Below are 21,293 nucleotides of genomic sequence, written 5' to 3'. Positions count from 1 at the left end.
CCCTCTGCCTCTCACTCAATCTCTCTCTCCCCCGCCCTCTCTCAGCTCTCCTCCCCCTCTGCCTCTCACTCCATGTCTCTCTCTCTCCCCCGCCCTCTCTCAGCTCTCCTCCCCCTCTGCCTCTCACTCAATCTCTCTCTCTCTCCCCCCGCCCTCTCTCAGCTCTCCTCCCCCTCTGCCTCTCACTCCATCTCTCTCTCCCCCGCCCTCTCTCAGCTCTCCTCCCCCTCTGCCTCTCACTCCATCTCTCTCTCCCCCGCCCTCTCTCAGCTCTCCTCCCCCTCTGCCTCTCACTCCATCTCTCTCTCTCTCTCCCCCGCCCTCTCTCAGCTCTCCTCCCCCTCTGCCTCTCACTCCATCTCTCTCTCTCTCTCTCCCCCGCCCTCTCTCAGCTCTCCTCCCCCTCTGCCTCTCACTCCATCTTTCTCTCTCTCTCTCTCTCTCTCTCCGCCGCCCTCTCTCAGCTTTCCTCCCCCTCTGCCTCTCACTCCATCTCTCTCTCTCTCTCTCCCCCGCCCTCTCTCAGCTCTCCTCCCCCTCTGCCTCTCACTCAATCTCTCTCTCCCCCGCCCTCTCTCAGCTCTCCTCCCCCTCTGCCTCTCACTCCATCTCTCTCTCCCCCGCCCTCTCTCAGCTCTCCTCCCCCTCTGCCTCTCACTCCACCTCTCTCTCTCTCCCCCCGCCCTCTCTCAGCTCTCCTCCCCCCTGCCTCTCACTCCATCTCTCTCTCTCTCCCCCGCCCTCTCTCAGCTCTCCTCCCTCTCTGCCTCTCACTCCATCTCTCTTTCTCTCTCCTCCTCCTGCCTCCCCCCAGCTCTCCTCGCCCTCTGCCTCTCACTCCATCTCTCTCTCTCTCTCTCTCCCCCACCCTCTCTCAGCTCTCCTCCCCCTCTCTCCTCCCCCCTCTGCCTCTCACTCCATCTCTCTCTCTCTCTCCCCCACCCTCTCTCAGCTCTCCTCCCCCTCTGCCTCTCACTCCATCTCTCTCTCTCTCCCCCGCCCTCTCTCAGCTCTCCTCCCCCTCTGCCTCTCACTCCATCTCTCTCTCTCTCTCTCCCCCCCGCCCTCTCTCAGCTCTCCTCCCCCTCTGCCTCTCACTCCATCTCTCTCTCTCTCTCTCCCCCGCCCTCTCTCAGCTCTCCTCCCCCTCTGCCTCTCACTCCATCTCTCTCTCTCTCCCCCGCCCTCTCTCAGCTCTCCTCCCCCTCTGCCTCTCACTCAATCTCTCTCTCCCCCGCCCTCTCTCAGCTCTCCTCCCCCTCTGCCTCTCACTCCATCTCTCTCTCTCTCTCCCCCGCCCTCTCTCAGCTCTCCTCCCCCTCTGCCTCTCACTCCATCTCTCTCTCTCTCCCCCCCGCCCTCTCTCAGCTCTCCTCCCCCTCTGCCTCTCACTCAATCTCTCTCTCCCCCGCCCTCTCTCAGCTCTCCTCCCCCTCTGCCTCTCACTCCATCTCTCTCTCTCTCCCCCCCACCCTCTCTCAGCTCTCCTCCCCCTCTGCCTCTCACTCCATCTCTCTCTCTCTCTCTCCCCCGCCCTCTCTCAGCTCTCCTCCCCCTCTGCCTCTCACTCCATCTCTCTCTCTCTCTCTCCCCCGCCCACTCTCAGCTCTCCTCCCCCTCTGCCTCTCACTCCATCTCTCTCTCTCTCTCTCCCCCACCCTCTCTCAGCTCTCCTCCCCCTCTGCCTCTCACTCCATCTCTCTCTCTCTCTCTCCCCCGCCCTCTCTCAGCTCTCCTCCCCCTCTGCCTCTCACTCCATCTCTCTCTCTCTCTCTCCCCCCGCCCTCTCTCAGCTCTCCTCCCCCTCTGCCTCTCACTCAATCTCTCTCTCTCTCTCTCTCCCCCCCCCCCGCCCTCTCTCAGCTCTCCTCCCCCTCTGCCTCTCACTCAATCTCTCTCTCCCCCGCCCTCTCTCAGCTCTCCTCCCCCTCTGCCTCTCACTCCATCTCTCTCTCTCCTCCGCCCTCTCTCAGCTCTCCTCCCCCTCTGCCTCTCACTCCATCTCTCTCTCTCTCTCTCCCCCACCCTCTCTCACCTCTCCTCCCCCTCTGCCTCTCACTCCATCTCTCTCTCTCTCTCTCCCCCGCCCTCTCTCAGCTCTCCTCCCCCTCTGCCTCTCACTCCATCTCTCTCTCTCTCTCCCCCGCCCTCTCTCAGCTCTCCTCCCCCTCTGCCTCTCACTCCATCTCTCTCTCTCTCCCCCGCCCTCTCTCAGCTCTCCTCCCCCTCTGCCTCTCACTCAATCTCTCTCTCTCTCCCCCCCGCCCTCTCTCAGCTCTCCTCCCCCTCTGCCTCTCACTCCATCTCTCTCTCTCTCCCCCCCACCCTCTCTCAGCTCTCCTCCCCCTCTGCCTCTCACTCCATCTCTCTCTCTCTCTCTCCCCCGCCCTCTCTCAGCTCTCCTCCCCCTCTGCCTCTCACTCCATCTCTCTCTCTCTCTCTCTCCCCCGCCCACTCTCAGCTCTCCTCCCCCTCTGCCTCTCACTCCATCTCTCTCTCTCTCTCCCCGCCCTCTCTCAGCTCTCCTCCCCCTCTGCCTCTCACTCCATCTCTCTCTCTCTCTCTCCCCCGCCCTCTCTCAGCTCTCCTCCCCCTCTGCCTCTCACTCCATCTCTCTCTCTCTCTCCCCCGCCCTCTCTCAGCTCTCCTCCCCCTCTGCCTCTCACTCAATCTCTCTCTCTCTCTCTCTCCCCCCGCCCTCTCGCAGCTCTCCTCCCCCTCTGCCTCTCACTCCATCTCTCTCTCTCTCCTCCCCGCCCCCTCTCAGCTCTCCTCCCCCTCTGCCTCTCACTCCATCCCTCTCTCTCTCTCTCCCCGCCCTCTCTCAGCTCTCCTCCCCCTCTGCCTCTCACTCCATCTCTCTCTCTCTCTCCCCGCCCTCTCTCAGCTCTCCTCCCCCTCTGCCTCTCACTCCATCTCTCTCTCTCTCTCTCCCCCGCCCTCTCTCAGCTCTCCTCCCCCTCTGCCTCTCACTCCATCTCTCTTTCTCTCTCCTCCTCCTGCCTCCCTCCAGCTCTCCTCCCCCTCTGTCTCTCACTCCATCTCTCTCTCTCTCTCTCTCTCCCCCCCGCCCTCTCTCAGCTCTCCTCCCCCTCTGCCTCTCACTCCATCTCTCTCTCTCTCTCCCCCGCCCTCTCTCAGCTCTCCTCCCCCTCTGCCTCTCACTCAATCTCTCTCTCTCTCTCTCTCCCCCGCCCTCTCTCAGCTCTCCTCCCCCTCTGCCTCTCACTCCATCTCTCTCTCCCCCGCCCTCTCTCAGCTCTCCTCCCCCTCTGCCTCTCACTCCATCTCTCTCTCCCCCGCCCTCTCTCAGCTCTCCTCCCCCTCTGCCTCTCACTCAATCTCTCTCTCCCCCGCCCTCTCTCAGCTCTCCTCCCCCTCTGCCTCTCACTCCATCTCTCTCTCTCCCCCCCACCCTCTCTCACCTCTCCTCCCCCTCTGCCTCTCACTCCATCTCTCTCTCTCTCTCTCCCCCGCCCTCTCTCAGCTCTCCTCCCCCTCTGCCTCTCACTCCATCTCTCTCTCTCTCTCCCCCGCCCTCTCTCAGCTCTCCTCCCCCTCTGCCTCTCACTCTCTCTCTCTCTCTCTCCCCCGCCCTCTCTCAGCTCTCCTCCCCCTCTGCCTCTCACTCCATCTCTCTCTCCCCCGCCCTCTCTCAGCTCTCCTCCCCCTCTGCCTCTCACTCCATCTCTCTCTCCCCCGCCCTCTCTCAGCTCTCCTCCCCCTCTGCCTCTCACTCAATCTCTCTCTCCCCCGCCCTCTCTCAGCTCTCCTCCCCCTCTGCCTCTCACTCCATCTCTCTCTCTCTCCCCCCCACCCTCTCTCACCTCTCCTCCCCCTCTGCCTCTCACTCCATCTCTCTCTCTCTCTCTCCCCCGCCCTCTCTCAGCTCTCCTCCCCCTCTGCCTCTCACTCCATCTCTCTCTCTCTCTCCCCCGCCCTCTCTCAGCTCTCCTCCCCCTCTGCCTCTCACTCCATCTCTCTCTCTCTCCCCCGCCCTCTCTCAGCTCTCCTCCCCCTCTGCCTCTCACTCAATCTCTCTCTCCCCCGCCCTCTCTCAGCTCTCCTCCCCCTCTGCCTCTCACTCCATCTCTCTCTCTCTCTCTCCCCCCCACCCTCTCTCAGCTCTCCTCCCCCTCTGCCTCTCACTCCATCTCTCTCTCTCTCTCTCCCCCGCCCTCTCTCAGCTCTCCTCCCCCTCTGCCTCTCACTCCATCTCTCTCTCTCTCTCTCTCCCCCGCCCACTCTCAGCTCTCCTCCCCCTCTGCCTCTCACTCCATCTCTCTCTCTCTCTCCCCCGCCCTCTCTCAGCTCTCCTCCCCCTCTGCCTCTCACTCCATCTCTCTCTCTCTCTCTCCCCCGCCCTCTCTCAGCTCTCCTCCCCCTCTGCCTCTCACTCCATCTCTCTCTCTCTCTCCCCGCCCTCTCTCAGCTCTCCTCCCCCTCTGCCTCTCACTCAATCTCTCTCTCCCCCGCCCTCTCTCAGCTCTCCTCCCCCTCTGCCTCTCACTCAATCTCTCTCTCTCTCTCTCCCCCCCGCCCTCTCTCAGCTCTCCTCCTCCTCTGCCTCTCACTCCATCTCTCTCTCTCCCCCGCCCTCTCTCAGCTCTCCTCCCCCTCTGCCTCTCACTCCATCTCTCTCTCTCTCTCTCTCCCCCCCTCCCTCTCTCAGCTCTCCTCCCCCTCTGCCTCTCACTCCATCTCTCTCTCCCCCGCCCTCTCTCAGCTTTCCTCCCCCTCTGCCTCTCACTCCATCTCTCTCTCCCCCGCCCTCTCTCAGCTCTCCTCCCCCTGCCTCTCACTCCATCTCTCTCTCTCTCTCTCTCCCCCGCCCTCTCTCAGCTCTCCTCCCCCTCTGCCTCTCACTCCATCTCTCTCTCTCTCTCCCCCCCGCCCTCTCTCAGCTCTCCTCCCCCTCTGCCTCTCACTCCATCTCTCTCTCTCTCTCTCCCCCGCCCTCTCTCAGCTCTCCTCCCCCTCTGCCTCTCACTCCATCTCTCTTTCTCTCTCCTCCTCCTGCCTCCCTCCAGCTCTCCTCCCCCTCTGCCTCTCACTCCATCTCTCTCTCTCTCTCTCTCTCTCCCCGCCCTCTCTCAGCTCTCCTCCCCCTCTGCCTCTCACTCCATCTCTCTCTCTCTCTCCCCCGCCCTCTCTCAGCTCTCCTCCCCCTCTGCCTCTCACTCAATCTCTCTCTCTCTCTCTCTCCCCCGCCCTCTCTCAGCTCTCCTCCCCCTCTGCCTCTCACTCCATCTCTCTCTCTCTCCCCCGCCCTCTCTCAGCTCTCCTCCCCCTCTGCCTCTCACTCCATCTCTCTCTCTCTCTCCCCCGCCCTCTCTCAGCTCTCCTCCCCCTCTGCCTCTCACTCCATCTCTCTCTCTCTCCCCCGCCCTCTCTCAGCTCTCCTCCCCCTCTGCCTCTCACTCCATCTTTCTCTCTCTCTCTCTCTCTCTCCGCCGCCCTCTCTCAGCTTTCCTCCCCCTCTGCCTCTCACTCCATCTCTCTCTCTCTCTCTCCCCCACCCTCTCTCAGCTCTCCTCCCCCTCTGCCTCTCACTCAATCTCTCTCTCCCCCGCCCTCTCTCAGCTCTCCTCCCCCTCTGCCTCTCACTCCATCTCTCTCTCCCCCGCCCTCTCTCAGCTCTCCTCCCCCTCTGCCTCTCACTCCACCTCTCTCTCCCCCCCCCCTCTCTCAGCTCTCCTCCCCCCTGCCTCTCACTCCATCTCTCTCTCTCTCTCTTCCCTGCCCTCTCTCAGCTCTCCTCCCTCTCTGCTTCTCACTCAATCTCTCTTTCTCTCTCCTCCTCCTGCCTCCCCCCAGCTCTCCTCGCCCTCTGCCTCTCACTCCATCTCTCTCTCTCTCTCTCTCTCTCTCCCCCACCCTCTCTCAGCTCTCCTCCCCCTCTGCCTCTCACTCCATCTCTCTCTCCCCCGCCCTCTCTCAGCTCTCCTCCCCCTCTGCCTCTCACTCAATCTCTCTCTCCCCCGCCCTCTCTCAGCTCTCCTCCCCCTCTGCCTCTCACTCAATCTCTCTCTCCCCCGCCCTCTCTCAGCTCTCCTCCCCCTCTGCCTCTCACTCAATCTCTCTCTCTCTCTCTCTCCCCCCGCCCTCTCTCAGCTCTCCTCTGCCTCTCACTCCATGTCTCTCTCTCTCCCCCGCCCTCTCTCAGCTCTCCTCCCCCTCTGCCTCTCACTCAATCTCTCTCTCTCTCTCTCTCTCCCCCCGCCCTCTCTCAGCTCTCCTCCCCCTCTGCCTCTCACTCCATCTCTCTCTCCCCCGCCCTCTCTCAGCTCTCCTCCCCCTCTGCCTCTCACTCCATCTCTCTCTCCCCCGCCCTCTCTCAGCTCTCCTCCCCCTCTGCCTCTCACTCCATCTCTCTCTCTCTCTCCCCCGCCCTCTCTCAGCTCTCCTCCCCCTCTGCCTCTCACTCCATCTCTCTCTCTCTCTCTCCCCCGCCCTCTCTCAGCTCTCCTCCCCCTCTGCCTCTCACTCCATCTTTCTCTCTCTCTCTCTCTCTCTCTCCGCCGCCCTCTCTCAGCTTTCCTCCCCCTCTGCCTCTCACTCCATCTCTCTCTCTCTCTCTCCCCCGCCCTCTCTCAGCTCTCCTCCCCCTCTGCCTCTCACTCAATCTCTCTCTCCCCCGCCCTCTCTCAGCTCTCCTCCCCCTCTGCCTCTCACTCCATCTCTCTCTCCCCCGCCCTCTCTCAGCTCTCCTCCCCCTCTGCCTCTCACTCCACCTCTCTCTCCCCCGCCCTCTCTCAGCTCTCCTCCCCCCTGCCTCTCACTCCATCTCTCTCTCTCTCCCCCGCCCTCTCTCAGCTCTCCTCCCTCTCTGCCTCTCACTGAATCTCTCTTTCTCTCTCCTCCTCCTGCCTCCCCCCAGCTCTCCTCGCCCTCTGCCTCTCACTCCATCTCTCTCTCTCTCTCTCTCCCCCACCCTCTCTCAGCTCTCCTCCCCCTCTGCCTCTCTCTCCATCTCTCTCTCTCTCTCTCCCCCGCCCTCTCTCAGCTCTCCTCCCCCTCTGCCTCTCACTCAATCTCTCTCTCTCTCTCCCCCGCCCTCTCTCAGCTCTCCTCCCCCTCTGCCTCTCACTCCATCTCTCTCTCTCTCTCCCCCACCCTCTCTCAGCTCTCCTCCCCCTCTGCCTCTCACTCCATCTCTCTCTCTCTCTCCCCGCCCTCTCTCAGCTCTCCTCCCCCTCTGCCTCTCACTCCATCTCTCTCTCTCTCTCCCCCGCCCTCTCTCAGCTCTCCTCCCCCTCTGCCTCTCACTCAATCTCTCTCTCCCCCGCCCTCTCTCAGCTCTCCTCCCCCTCTGCCTCTCACTCCATCTCTCTCTCCCCCGCCCTCTCTCAGCTCTCCTCCCCCTCTGCCTCTCACTCCATCTCTCTCTCCCCCGCCCTCTCTCAGCTCTCCTCCCCCTGCCTCTCACTCCATCTCTCTCTCTCTCCCCCGCCCTCTCTCAGCTCTCCTCCCCCTCTGCCTCTCACTCCATCTCTCTCTCTCTCTCTCCCCCACCCTCTCTCAGCTCTCCTCCCCCTCTGCCTCTCACTCCATCTCTCTCTCTCTCTCCCCCGCCCTCTCTCAGCTCTCCTCCCCCTCTGCCTCTCACTCCATCTCTCTCTCTCCCCCGCCCTCTCTCAGCTCTCCTCCCCCTCTGCCTCTCACTCCATCTCTCTCTCTCTCTCTCCTCCGCCCTCTCTCAGCTCTCCTCCCCCTCTGTCTCTCACTCCATCTCTCTTTCTCTCTCCTCCTCCTGCCTCCCTCCAGCTCTCCTCCCCCTCTGCCTCTCACTCCATATCTCTCTCTCTCTCTCCCCCGCCCTCTCTCAGCTCTCCTCCCCCTCTGCCTCTCACTCCATCTCTCTCTCTCTCTCCCCGCCCTCTCTCAGCTCTCCTCCCCCTCTGCCTCTCACTCCATCTCTCTCTCTCTCTCCCCCGCCCTCTCTCAGCTCTCCTCCCCCTCTGCCTCTCACTCAATCTCTCTCTCTCTCTCTCCCCCGCCCTCTCTCAGCTCTCCTCCCCCTCTGCCTCTCACTCCATCTCTCTCTCTCTCCCCCGCCCTCTCTCAGCTCTCCTCCCCCTCTGCCTCTCACTCCATCTTTCTCTCTCTCTCTCTCTCTCTCTCCGCCGCCCTCTCTCAGCTTTCCTCCCCCTCTGCCTCTCACTCCATCTCTCTCTCTCTCTCTCCCCCGCCCTCTCTCAGCTCTCCTCCCCCTCTGCCTCTCACTCAATCTCTCTCTCCCCCGCCCTCTCTCAGCTCTCCTCCCCCTCTGCCTCTCACTCCATCTCTCTCTCCCCCGTCCTCTCTCAGCTCTCCTCCCCCTCTGCCTCTCACTCCACCTCTCTCTCCCCCGCCCTCTCTCAGCTCTCCTCCCCCCTGCCTCTCACTCCATCTCTCTCTCTCTCCCCCGCCCTCTCTCAGCTCTCCTCCCTCTCTGCCTCTCACTCAATCTCTCTTTCTCTCTCCTCCTCCTGCCTCCCCCCAGCTCTCCTCGCCCTCTGCCTCTCACTCCATCTCTCTCTCTCTCTCTCTCTCCCCCACCCTCTCTCAGCTCTCCTCCCCCTCTGCCTCTCACTCCATCTCTCTCCCCCGCCCTCTCTCAGCTCTCCTCCCCCTCTGCCTCTCACTCAATCTCTCTCTCTCTCTCCCCCGCCCTCTCTCAGCTCTCCTCCCCCTCTGCCTCTCACTCCATCTCTCTCTCTCTCTCCCCCACCCTCTCTCAGCTCTCCTCCCCCTCTGCCTCTCACTCCATCTCTCTCTCTCTCTCCCCGCCCTCTCTCAGCTCTCCTCCCCCTCTGCCTCTCACTCCATCTCTCTCTCTCTCTCCCCGCCCTCTCTCAGCTCTCCTCCCCCTCTGCCTCTCACTCAATCTCTCTCTCCCCCGCCCTCTCTCAGCTCTCCTCCCCCTCTGCCTCTCACTCCATCTCTCTCTCCCCCGCCCTCTCTCAGCTCTCCTCCCCCTCTGCCTCTCACTCCACCTCTCTCTCCCCCACCCTCTCTCAGCTCTCCTCCCCCTCTGCCTCTCACTCCATCTCTCTCTCTCTCTCCCCGCCCTCTCTCAGCTCTCCTCCCCCTCTGCCTCTCACTCCCTCTCTCTCTCTCTCCCCCGCCCTCTCTCAGCTCTCCTCCCCCTCTGCCTCTCACTCCATCTCTCTCTCTCTCTCTCCCCCGCCCTCTCTCAGCTCTCCTCCCCCTCTGCCTCTCACTCCATCTCTCTCTCTCTCTCCCCGCCCTCTCTCAGCTCTCCTCCCCCTCTGCCTCTCACTCCATCTCTCTCTCCCCCGCCCTCTCTCAGCTCTCCTCCCCCTCTGCCTCTCACTCCATCTCTCTCTCTCTCTCCCCCGCCCTCTCTCAGCTCTCCTCCCCTCTGCCTCTCAATCCATCTCTCTCTCTCTCTCCCCCGCCCTCTCTCAGCTCTCCTCCCCCTCTGCCTCCCTCTCTGGGGACTGTGGAGCCCAAACGGTTGCTTGCACCACTTGCTCCCCCAGCTGAGCGGTGCAGAAGTCAGCAGAGCGGCACTGTGGGAGCCGAATGGGGGTGGGGTGGTGACGTTCACGGCCATGGGGCGGGGCCTGGAGCCGCTGTCATGCCGGAGCCCCGCCCCCATTCGCCTCCTGCCATGGCACTCAACTGACTTCTGCACCGCTCAGACGGGCTGCCACAGGGGAGCAAGCCCCGCCCCATTGCTCCTCCCTCCCCCTCTGCCTCTGCTCCTCCCTCCCCCTCTGCTCCACCCTATTGCCCCTCCCTCCCCCTCGGCCCCCCCCATTGCCCCTCCCTCCCCCTCTGCCTCTGCTCCTCCCTCCCCCTCTGCTCCACCCTATTGCCCCTCCCTCCCCCTCTGCCCCGCCCCATTGCTCCTCCATCCCCCTCTGCCTCTGCTCCTCCCTCCCCCTCTGCTCCACCCTATTGCCCCTCCCTCCCCCTCTGCCCCGCCCCATTGCCCCTCCCTCCCCCTCTGCCTCTGCTCCTCCCTCCCCCTCTGCTCCACCCTATTGCCCCTCCCTCCCCCTCTGCCCCGCCCCATTGCTCCTCCATCCCCCTCTGCCTCTGCTCCTCCCTCCCCCTCTGCTCCACCCTATTGCCCCTCCCTCCCCCTCTGCTCCACCCTATTGCCCCTCCCTCCCCCTCTGCTCCACCCTATTGCCCCTCCCTCCCCCTCTGCCCTGCCCTATTGCCCCTCCCTCCCCTTCTGCCTCTGCTCCTCCCTCCCCCTCTGCTCCACCCTATTGCCCCTCCCTCCCCCTCTGCCCTGCCCTATTGCCCCTCCCTCCCCCTCTGCCTGTGCTCCTCCCTCCCCCTCTGCTCCACCCTATTGCCCCTCCCTCCCCCTCTGCCCCGCCCCATTGCTCCTCCCTCCCCCTCTGCCTCTGTTCCTCCCTCCCCCTCTGCTCCACCCTATTGCCCCTCCCTCCCCCTCTGCCCTGCCCTATTGCCCCTCCCTCCCCCTCTGCTCCTCCCTCCCCCTCTGCTCCACCCTATTGCCCCTCCCTCCCCCTCTGCCCCGCCCCATTGCTCCTCCATCCCCCTCTGCCTCTGCTCCTCCCTCCCCCTCTGCTCCACCCTATTGCCCCTCCCTCCCCCTCTGCCTCTGCTCCTCCCTCCCCTTCTACCCTGCCCCATTGCTCCTCCCTCCCCCTCTGCCCCGCCCCATTGCTCCTCCCTCCCCGTCTGCCCCACCCCATTGCTCCTCCCTCCCCCTCTGCCTCTGCTCCTCCCTCACCTTCTGCCCTGCCCCATTGCTCCTCCCTCCCCCTCTGCCCCGCCCCATTGCTCCTCCCTCCCCCTCTGCCCCGCCCCATTGCTCCTCCCTCCCCCTCTGCTCCACCCTATTGCCCCTCCCTCCCCCTCTGCCCCGCCCCATTGCTCCTCCCTCCCCCTCTGCCTCTGCTCCTCCCTCCCCCTCTGCTCCACCCTATTGCCCCTCCCTCTCCCTCTGCCCTGCCCTATTGCCCCTCCCTCCCCCTCTGCTCCACCCTATTGCCCCTCCCTCCCCCTCTGCTCCACCCTATTGCCCCTCCCTCCCCCTCTGCCTCTGCTCCTCCCTCCACTTCTGCCCTGCCCCATTGCTCCTCCCTCCCCCTCTGCCCCGCCCCATTGCTCCTACCTCCCCCTCTGCCCCGCCCCATTGCTCCTCCCTCCCCCTCTGCCCCGCCCCATTGCTCCTCCCTCCCCCTCTGCTCCACCCTATTGCCCCTCCCACCCCCTCTGCCTCTGCTCCTCCCTCCCCCTCTGCTCCACCCTATTGCTCCTCCCTCCCCCTCTCCACCACCCGTTGCTTCATTTCCTGCCAGTTTCCCAGCACACCCTGCTCACCACCCAGGGACACGGGATCCACCCTCTTGCTGGGACCCCCCCAGCACTCCCTGCCCGCCCAGTGTCTCCCTCCTCCCATCTTGCTTCCCCTCCCCTTGTGCCCTGCTTCACCCCCCTCCTGCCCCACACACTGACCTTGGCCGAGTTTTTCAGCTGGTAGACGGAGGGGTCGTCCCCGGCTTTGCCTGCTGCCGCCTTGGTGGCGCTGATCAGGTCGCCCAGCGCCTTGGCCACGTCCTTGACAGCGTTGATCAGAACCACCTGGGCAGGAGAGGTTAAATGGGGAATTATTGGTTAAATTGGAAAAGATAGGGATTAATATGAAAGTTGAGAGGTGGATAAGCAACTGGTTAAAGGGGAGACTACAGCGGGTCATAGTGAAAGGTGAACTGTCAGGTTGGAGGAAGGTTACTAGCGGAGTTCCTCAGGGATCAGTTTTGGGGCCAATTTTATTTAATCTTTTTATCGCTGACCTTGGCACCAGAAGTGGAAGTGTCCTGATAAAATTTGCAAATGACACAAAGTTGGGAGCTATTGCCAATTCAGAAAAGGATCGGGATATCATACAGGAAGATCTGGAGGATCTTGTCAATTGGAGTGATAGCAATAGGATGAAATGTAATAGTGAGAAGTGTAAGGTTATGCATTTAGGGATTAATAACAAGAATTTTAGTTATAAGCTGGGGACACATCAGTTGGAAGTAACGGAGCAGGAGAAGGACCTCGGAGTCCTGGTTGATCACAGGGTGACTATGAGCCGCCATTGTGACATGGCCGTGAAAAAGGCTAATACGATCTTGGGATGTATTAGGCGAGGTATTTCCAGTAGGGATAAGGAGGTGTTAGTGCCATTATACACGGCATTGGTGAGACCCCATTTGGAATACTGTGGGCAGTTCTGGTCTCCCATGTTTAAGAAGGATGAATTCAAACTGGAACAGGTACAAAGAAGGGCCACTAGGATGATCTGAGGAATGGAAAACCTGCCTTATGAAAGGAGACTCAAGGAGCTTGGCTTGTTTACCTTAACCAAAAGAAGGCTGAGGGGGGACATGATTGCACTCTTTAAATATATTAGAGGGATAAATACCAGGGAGGGAGAGGAATTATTTAAGCTTAATACCAATGTGGACACAAGAACAAATGGATATAAGCTGGCTAGTAGGAAGTTTAGACTTGAGATTAGACGAAGGTTTCTAACCATTAGAGGAGTGAGGTTCTGGAACTGCCTTCCAAGGGAAGTAGTGGGGGCAAAAGATCTAGCTGGCTTCAAGATTAAACTAGATGGGTTTATGAAGGGGATGGTTTGATGAGATAACAGGATCTTGGTATCTAATTGACCATTCATTATCAGTGGGAATAGGTCAATGGAGGGATGATAGGAGTTACTATAGAGAACTTTCTGGGTGTCTGGCTGGTGAGTCTTGCCCACATGCTCAGGGTTTAGCTGATCGCCATATTTGGGGTCAGGAAGGAATTTTCCTCCAGGGTAGATTGGCAGAGGCCCTGGAGGTTTTTCGCCTTCCTCTGTAGCATTGGGCGCAGATCACAGCTGGAGGATTCTCTGCATGTTGGGGCCTTCAAAGTATTTGAAGGCTTCAGTATCTGAGACATAGGTGAGAGGATTATTCTAGGAGGGGTGGGTGAGATTCTGTGGCCTGCACTGTGCAGGGGGTCAGACTAGATGATCAGAATGGTCCCTTCTGACCTTAGTCTGTGACTCTGTGAGAGGACGGGAGCAGGTCAGCAGCCAGCTGGGGAGGGGCCCGCGCCCTGCGGCCCCACAGGCCAGGCCCCCCGCCCAGCGCGGCCCCCTTGCCTGAGTCTCAGGGTCCTCGGCGCCCAGGCTGGCGGCGCCCAGCTTCACCACTTCGGCCAGGCGGGTGATGGTGGCCACGGACGACTGGGCAGCCTGGGCCAGTTTCTCCTGGCTGGCGGTGGCGTTCTGCACCAGCACCTTGGTGTCCTCCACCAGCGCCTTGGCAGTCTTCAGGATCCCCTCCCTGCGGGACAGAGCGGGGTCACCCCACCAGCCCCCACCGGCCCCGCCCCTCCCTGCGGGACAGAGCGGGGTCACCCCACCAGCCCCCACCGGCCCCGCCCCTCCCTGCGGGACAGAGCGGGGTCACCCCACCAGCCCCCACCGGCCCCGCCCCTCCCTGCGGGACAGAGCGGGGTCACCCCACCAGCCTCCACCGGCCCCGCCCCTCCCTGCGGGACAGAGCGGGGTCACCCCACCTGCCCCGCCCCTCCCTGCGTGAAAGAGCGGGGTCACCCCACCGGCCCCCAATAGCCCCCACTGGCCCCGCCCCTCCCTGCGCGACAGAGCGGGGTCACCCCACCTGCCCCACTGGCCCCGCCCCTCCCTGCGGGACAGAGCGGGGTCACCCCACCGGCCCCGCCCCTCCCTGCGGGACAGAGCGGGGTCACCCCACCAGCCCCGCCCCTCCCTGCGGGACAGAGCGGGGTCACCCCACCGGCCCCCACCGGCCCCGCCCCTCCCTGCGGGACAGAGCGGGGTCACCCCACCGGCCCCCACCGGCCCCGCCCCTCCCTGCGGGACAGAGCGGGGTCACCCCACCAGCCCCCACCGGCCCCGCCCCTCCCTGCGGGACAGAGCGGGGTCACCCCACCAGCCCCCACCGGCCCCGCCCCTCCCTGCGGGACAGAGCGGGGTCACCCCACCAGCCCCCACCGGCCCCGCCCCTCCCTGCGGGACAGAGCGGGGTCACCCCACCTGCCCCACCGGCCCCGCCCCTCCCTGCGGGACAGAGCGGGGTCACCCCACCAGCCCCCACCGGCCCCGCCCCTCCCTGCGGGACAGAGCGGGGTCACCCCACCAGCCCCCACCTCCCTGCGGGACAGAGCGGGGTCACCCCACCTGCCCCACCGGCCCCGCCCCTCCCTGCGGGACAGAGCGGGGTCACCCCACCGGCCCCGCCCCTCCCTGCGGGACAGAGCGGGGTCACCCCACCGGCCCCCACCGGCCCCGCCCCTCCCTGCGGGACAGAGCGGGGTCACCCCACCGGCCCCCAATAGCCCCCACTGGCCCCGCCCCTCCCTGCGCGACAGAGCGGGGTCACCCCACCGGCCCCCAATGGCCCCCACCGGCCCCGCCCCTCCCTGAGGGACAGAGCAGGGTCAACTCACCGGCCCCGGCCCCGCGTGCGAGACACAGGGGGGGTCACAGGCCCCCAGCCCCCACCGGCCCCGGCCCCGCGTGCGGGAGAGAGGGGGGGTCACAGGCCCCCAGCCCCCACCGGCCCCGGCCCCGCGTGCGGGACAGAGGGGGGGTCACAGGCCCCCAGCCCCCACCGGCCCCGGCCCCGCGTGCGGGAGAGAGGGGGGGTCACAGGCCCCCAGCCCCCACCGGCCCCGGCCCCGCGTGCGGGAGAGAGGGGGGGTCACAGGCCCCCAGCCCCCACCGGCCCCGGCCCCGCGTGCGGGACAGAGCGGGGGTCACAGGCCCCCAGCCCCCACCGGCCCCGGCCCCGCGTGCGGGACAGAGGGGGGGTCACAGGCCCCCAGCCCCCACCGGCCCCGGCCCCGCGTGCGGGACAGAGGGGGGGTCACAGGCCCCCAGCCCCCACCGGCCCCGGCCCCGCGTGCGGGACAGAGGGGGGGTCACAGGCCCCCAGCCCCCACCGGCCCCGGCCCCGCGTGCGGGAGAGAGGGGGGGTCACAGGCCCCCAGCCCCCACCGGCCCCGGCCCCGCGTGCGGGACAGAGGGGGGGTCACAGGCCCCCAGCCCCCACCGGCCCCGGCCCCACGTGCGGGACAGAGCGGGGGTCACAGGCCCCCAGCCCCCACCGGCCCCGGCCCCGCGTGCGGGACAGAGGGGGGGTCACAGGCCCCCAGCCCCCACCGGCCCCGGCCCCGCGTGCGGGACAGAGCGGGGGTCACAGGCCCCCAGCCCCCACCGGCCCCGGCCCCGCGTGCGGAACAGAGCGGGGGTCACAGGCCCCCAGCCCCCACCGGCCCCGGCCCCGCGTGCGGGAGAGAGGGGGGGTCACAGGCCCCCAGCCCCCACCGGCCCCGGCCCCGCGTGCGAGACAGAGGGGGGGTCACAGGCCCCCAGCCCCCACCGGCCCCGGCCCCGCGTGCGGGACAGAGGGGGGGTCACAGGCCCCCAGCCCCCACCGGCCCCGGCCCCGCGTGCAGGACAGAGGGGGGGTCACAGGCCCCCAGCCCCCACTGGCCCCGCGTGCGGAACAGAGCGGGGGTCACAGGCCCCCAGCCCCCACCGGCCCCGGCCCCGCGTGCGGGACAGAGGGGGGGTCACAGGCCCCCAGCCCCCACCGGCCCCGGCCCCGCGTGCGGGACAGAGGGGGGGTCACAGGCCCCCAGCCCCCACCGGCCCCGGCCCCGCGTGCGGGACAGAGCGGGGGTCACAGGCCCCCAGCCCCCACCGGCCCCGGCCCCGCGTGCGGGACAGAGCGGGGGTCACAGGCCCCCAGCCCCCACCGGCCCCGGCCCCGCGTGCGAGACAGAGGGGGGGTCACAGGCCCCCAGCCCCCACCGGCCCCGGCCCCGCGTGCGGGACAGAGGGGGGGTCACAGGCCCCCAGCCCCCACCGGCCCCGGCCCCGCGTGCGAGACAGAGGGGGGGTCACAGGCCCCCAGCCCCCACCGGCCCCGGCCCCGCGTGCGGGACAGAGGGGGGGTCACAGGCCCCCAGCCCCCACCGGCCCCGGCCCCGCGTGCGAGACAGAGGGGGGGTCACAGGCCCCCAGCCCCCACCGGCCCCGGCCCCGCGTGCGGGACAGAGCGGGGGTCACAGGCCCCCAGCCCCCACCGGCCCGGCCCCGCGTGCGGGACAGAGCGGGGGTCACAGACCCCCAGCCCCCACCGGCCCCGGCCCCGCGTGCGGGACAGAGGGGGGGTCACAGGCCCCCAGCCCCCACCGGCCCCGGCCCCGCGTGCGGGACAGAGGGGGGGTCACAGACCCCCAGCCCCCACCGGCCCCGGCCCCGCGTGCGGGACAGAGGGGGGGTCACAGGCCCCCAGCCCCCACCGGCCCCGGCCCCGCGTGCGGGACAGAGGGGGGGTCACAGGCCCCCAGCCCCCACCGGCCCCGGCCCCGCGTGCGGGACAGAGCGGGGGTCACAGGCCCCCAGCCCCCACCGGCCCCGGCCCCGCGTGCGGGACAGAGCGGGGGTCACAGGCCCCCAGCCCCCACCGGCCCCGGCCCCGCGTGCGGGACAGAGCGGGGGTCACAGGCCCCCAGCCCCCACCGGCCCCGGCCCCGCGTGCGGGAGAGAGGGGGGGTCACAGGCCCCCAGCCCCCACCGGCCCCGGCCCCGCGTGCGGGACAGAGGGGGGGTCACAACCCCCCCTCACTGAGCCTGCCCCTGCCCCCGCGTGTGGAACAGAGCAGGTATCAGTGACCACCCCCCTGCTTCTCCCTGAGCCTGCCCCCACCCCCGGGTGTGGAACAGAGAGCTGGGGTCACAACCCCCCACTCCTGCCCTCTGTGTGTGAGATATGGGGGGGTCACAGACTTCCCGCCCCCCAAGCCTGCCCGCCCCTCCCCGCATGTGGAGTACAGAGGGGTCACAGACTCCCCACCCCCCGAGCGTTACAGAGGGCAGTGCGGCGGGGTCCTGGAGAGCAGCACAACCCGTCCCCTCGGCACGTGGGGGTGGGCTGGGCTGGAGTCAGACGAGGCAGGCCCCCCGCCCCACTCTCTGGGCTGAGCCCTGGCCCGCCCCAGTACCGGTGGTCGGCGAAGGTCTCGGCGTTCTCCCGGTTCAGCGTCCCCGCCGTGGCGAACATGATGGTGGTGTCGAGGTCGGCGATGATCCCGGAGACGGCGCTGGCCGCGGTGATGCAGGCCTGGGTCCCCCGGTTCCCGGCCTGCAGGGCCGCCAGCACGTGGGACACCTGCCGGGAGGAGGCTAGGATGAGCCCACGGCCGCTGTTCCGGCACCAGCTGCGCCCCGCAGCCACCGACGCTGCCGCGCTCCCTGTTCGGCCACGCAAAGGAGACCCAGAGCCACCGCGCAGGCAGAGACCCCCCCCGCTTCTCCCTGAGCCTGCCCCCACCCCCGGCTGTGGAACAGAGAGCTGGGGTCACAACCCCCCACTCCTGCCCTCTGTGTGTGACACACCAGAGACCAGAAAGGGAAGAGCCACATCGGACCCCAGCACGAAGGGCCAGACAGCCAAGGGAGCCAGAAAACCACGCAGAGGAGCTGAGGGGCACAGGCCAGGCCTAGGGGATCAGGGGGCACGCTGGGCGGAGGGGATAGGCCAGGCCTAGGGGATTAGCAGGCACGCTGGGCGGAGGGGATAGGCCAGGCCTAGGGGATTAGCAGGCACGCTGGGCGGAGGGGGTAGACAAGGCCTAAGGGATTAGCAGGCACGCTGGGCGGAGGGGGTAGACAAGGCCTAAGGGATTAGCAGGCACGCTGGGCGGAGGGTGTAGGCCAGGCCGAGGGGATTAGCAGGCACGCTGGGCGGAGGGGATAGGCCAGGCCTAGGGGATTAGCAGGCACGCTGGGCGGAGGGGATAGGCCAGGCCTAGGGGATTAGCAGGCACGCTGGGCGGAGGGGGTAGACAAGGCCTAAGGGATTAGCAGGCACGCTGGGCGGAGGGTGTAGGCCAGGCCGAGGGGATTAGCAGGCACGCTGGGCGGAGGGGATAGGCCAGGCCTAGGGGATTAGCAGGCACGCTGGGCGGAGGGGGTAAACAAGGCCTAAGGGATTAGCAGGCACGCTGGGCGGAGGGGGTAGACAAGGCCTAAGGGATTAGCAGGCACGCTGGGCGGAGGGTGTAGGCCAGGCCGAGGGGATTAGCAGGCACGCTGGGCGGAGGGGATAGGCCAGGCCTAGGGGATTAGCGGGCACGCTGGGCGGAGGGGATAGGCCAGGCCAGGCCTAAGGGATTAGCGGGCACGCTGGGCGGAGGGGGTAGACAAGGCCTAGGGGATTAGTGGGCATGCTGGGCAGAGGGGGTAGACAAGGCCTAGGGGATTAGCGGGCACGCTGGGCGGAGGGGGTAGGCCAGGCCTAGGGGATTAGCGGGCACGCTGGGCAGAGGGGATAGGCCAGGCCAGGCCTAAGGGATTAGCGGGCACGCTGGGCGGAGGGGGTAGACAAGGCCTAGGGGATTAGCGGGCACGCTGGGCGGAGGGGGTAGGCCAGGCCTAGGGGATTAGCGGGCACGCTGGGCAGAGGGGGTAGACAAGGCCTAGGGGATTAGCGGGCACGCTGGGCGGAGGGGGCAGGCCAGGCCTAGGGGATTAGTGGGCACGCTGGGTGGAGGGGGTAGGCCAGGCCTAGGAGATCAGGGGGCACGCTGTGCGGAGGGGGTAGGCCAGGCCTAGGGGATTAGCGGGCACGCTGGGCGGAGGGGGTAGGCCAGGCCTAGGGGATTAGCGGGCACGCTGGGCGGAGGGGCCAGGCCTAGGGGATTAGCGGGCACGCTGGGCGGAGGGGGCAGGCCAGGCCTAAGGGATCAGGGGGCACGCTGGGCGGAGGGGGCAGGCCGGGGGAGGGGAGGAGGTTTTTACAAGAAAGAAGGGGGAGAAGCCCCTCCCCCCAAGAGGGCTCTGGCTCTGCCCTGGCTCCTGTGTCCTCTCGGAGAAGCAATGAACCCGTTTGTACTCGACTGGCCGGCGGAGTCTCATCTGGCTGCAGACGGGGTGCCGGGTCGGCACATCCTGGGCCAACTCTGCCCTCCGCCCTGCCCCTCTGCCCGCCCGCCGCTCCCTCCCGCAGGTACCTTCTCGGACACTTTGCGGGCGCACTCGATCAGCTCCTTCTTGGTGTAGGCGTCGCTGGGGCTGCACTGCAGGGCTCCGGCCTTGGTCACCAGGGCAGCACAGCCGTGGCCCAGCTCCTGCACCCGGTTCTTGATGTGGGAGCCAATCTAGGGACCGGCACAGAGGCGGAGTCAGCATCGCCCCGCCCACGGAACTGACACGCCCCCCATCGCCAACGGGAAAGTCCAACTGCCACTGCCCGCGGGGACTCACCACACTGGTGCCCGGCGGGAGAGTCCAACGCTCCCCCCCGCTCCAGCCCCATTGGGAGGGTCCAGCGCTCCCCTTTCCAAAGCTCCCCCCAGCTCCAGCCCCAATGGGAGAGTCCAATGCTCCCCCCAGCTCCAGCCCCAATGGGAGAGTCCATCACTGCCCATTCCAATGCTCCCCCCCACTGTTTCCCCCTGTGGGAGAGCCCAGCGCTGCCCATTCCAATGCCCCCCCGCTCCAGTCCCAATGGGAGAGTCCAGCGCTGCCCATTCCAACGCTCCCCCCAGCTCCAGCCCCATTGGGAGAGCCCAGCGCTGACCATTCCAACGCTCCCCCAGCTCCAGCCCTCAGTGGGAGAGTCCAACGCTCCCCCCAGCTCCAGCCCCCAGTGGGAGAGTCCAACGCTCCCCCCAGCTCCAGCCCCTAGTGGGAAAGTCCAACGCTGCCCCCAGCTCCAGCCCCCAGTGGGAGAGTCCAACGCTCCCCCCAGCTCCAGCCCCTAGTAGGAAAGTCCAACGCTCCCCCCAGCTCCAGCCCCCAGTGGGAGAGTCCAACGCTGCCCATTCCAACGCTCCCCCCAGCTCCAGCCCCAATGGGAGAGGCCAGCGCTGCCCATTCCAATGCTCCCCCTAGGTCCAGCCCCAATGGGAGAGTCCAACGCTCCCCCAGCTCCAGCCCTCAGTGGGAGAGTCCAACGCTCCCCCCAGCTCCAGCCCCCAGTGGGAAAGTCCAACGCTCCCCCCAGCTCCAGCCCCCAGTGGGAGAGTCCAACGCTGCCCATTCCAATGCTCCCCCCAGCTCCAGCCCCCAGTGGGAGAGTCCAACGCTGCCCATTCCAATGCTCCCCCCAGCTCCAGCCCCAATGGGAGAGTCCAACGCTCCCCCCAGCTCCAGCCCCCAGTGGGAGAGTCCAACACTGCCCATTCCAAGGCTCCCCCCCGCTCCAGCCCCAATGGGAGAGCCCAGCGCTGCCCATTCCAATGCCCCCCAGCTCCAGCCCCCAGTGGGAGAGTCCAACGCTCCCCCAGCTCCAGCCCCCAGTGGGAGAGTCCAACGCTGCCCATTCCAATGCTCCCCCCAGCTCCAGCCCCCAGTGGGAGAGTCCAACGCTCCCCCCAGCTCCAGCCCCAATGGGAGAGCCCAGTGCTGCCCATTCCAATGCCCCCCAGCTCCAGCCCCCAGTGGGAGAGTCCAACGCTGCCCATTCCAATGCTCCCCCCAGCTCCAGCCCCCAGTGGGAGAGTCCAACGCTCCCCCTAGCTCCAGCCCCCAGTGGGAGAGTCCAACGCTGCCCATTCCAATGCTCCCCCCAGCTCCAGCCCCCAGTGGGAGAGTCCAACGCTCCCCCCCAGCTCCAGCCCCCAGTGGGAGAGTCCAACGCTGCCCATTCCAATGCTCCTCCCAGCTCCAGCCCCCAGTGGGAGAGTCCAACGCTCCCCCCCAGCTCCAGCCCCCAGTGGGAGAGTCCAACGCTCCCCCCAGCTCCAGCCCCCAGTGGGAGAGTCCAACGCTCCCCCAGCTCCAGCCCCAGTGGGTGAGTCCAACGCTCCCCCCAGCTCCAGCCCTCAGTGGGAGAGTCCAACGCTCCCCCAGCTCCAGCCCCCAGTGGGAGAGTCCAACGCTCCCCCCAGCTCCAGCCCCAGTGGGAGAGTCCAACGCTCCCCCCAGCTCCAGCCCCCAGTGGGAGAGTCCAACGCTCCCCCAGCTCCAGCCCCCAGTGGGAGAGTCCAACGCTCCCCCCAGCTCCAGCCCCCAGTGGGAGAGTCCAACGCTCCCCCCAGCTCCAGCCCCAGTGGGAGAGTCCAACGCTCCCCCCAGCTCCAGCCCCAGTGGGAAAGTCCAACGCTCCCCCCAGCTCCAGCCCCCAGTGGGAGAGTCCAACGCTCCCCCCAGCTCCAGCCCCCAGTGGGAGAGTCCAACGCTGCCCATTCCAATGCTCCCCCCAGCTCCAGCCCCCAGTGGGAGAGTCCAACACTCCCCCCAGCTCCAGCCCCAGTGGGAG

General features: G+C 66.5%; 1 protein-coding gene across 1 annotated transcript in view; it reads right to left on the bottom strand.

The window, feature by feature from the left end:
* Positions 1 to 21,293, bottom strand: part of TLN1 (talin 1) — a 215,220-nt gene that overhangs the window by 59,669 nt on the left and 134,258 nt on the right. Inside the window, 4 exon segments of the mRNA XM_089779522.1 lie at positions 11,452 to 11,577; positions 13,136 to 13,319; positions 17,032 to 17,198; positions 19,042 to 19,188. Of these exon segments, the coding sequence (XP_089635648.1) occupies positions 11,452 to 11,577; positions 13,136 to 13,319; positions 17,032 to 17,198; positions 19,042 to 19,188 (624 nt within the window).

The sequence above is a fragment of the Pelodiscus sinensis genome, chromosome 6 (assembly GCF_052426305.1).
Source record: "Pelodiscus sinensis isolate ZL-2025 chromosome 6, ASM5242630v1, whole genome shotgun sequence".
NCBI lineage: Eukaryota > Metazoa > Chordata > Testudines > Trionychidae > Pelodiscus > Pelodiscus sinensis.
The sequence above is the reverse complement of the archived record's forward strand: the minus strand, read 5'-3'. Positions and strand labels throughout refer to the sequence as shown.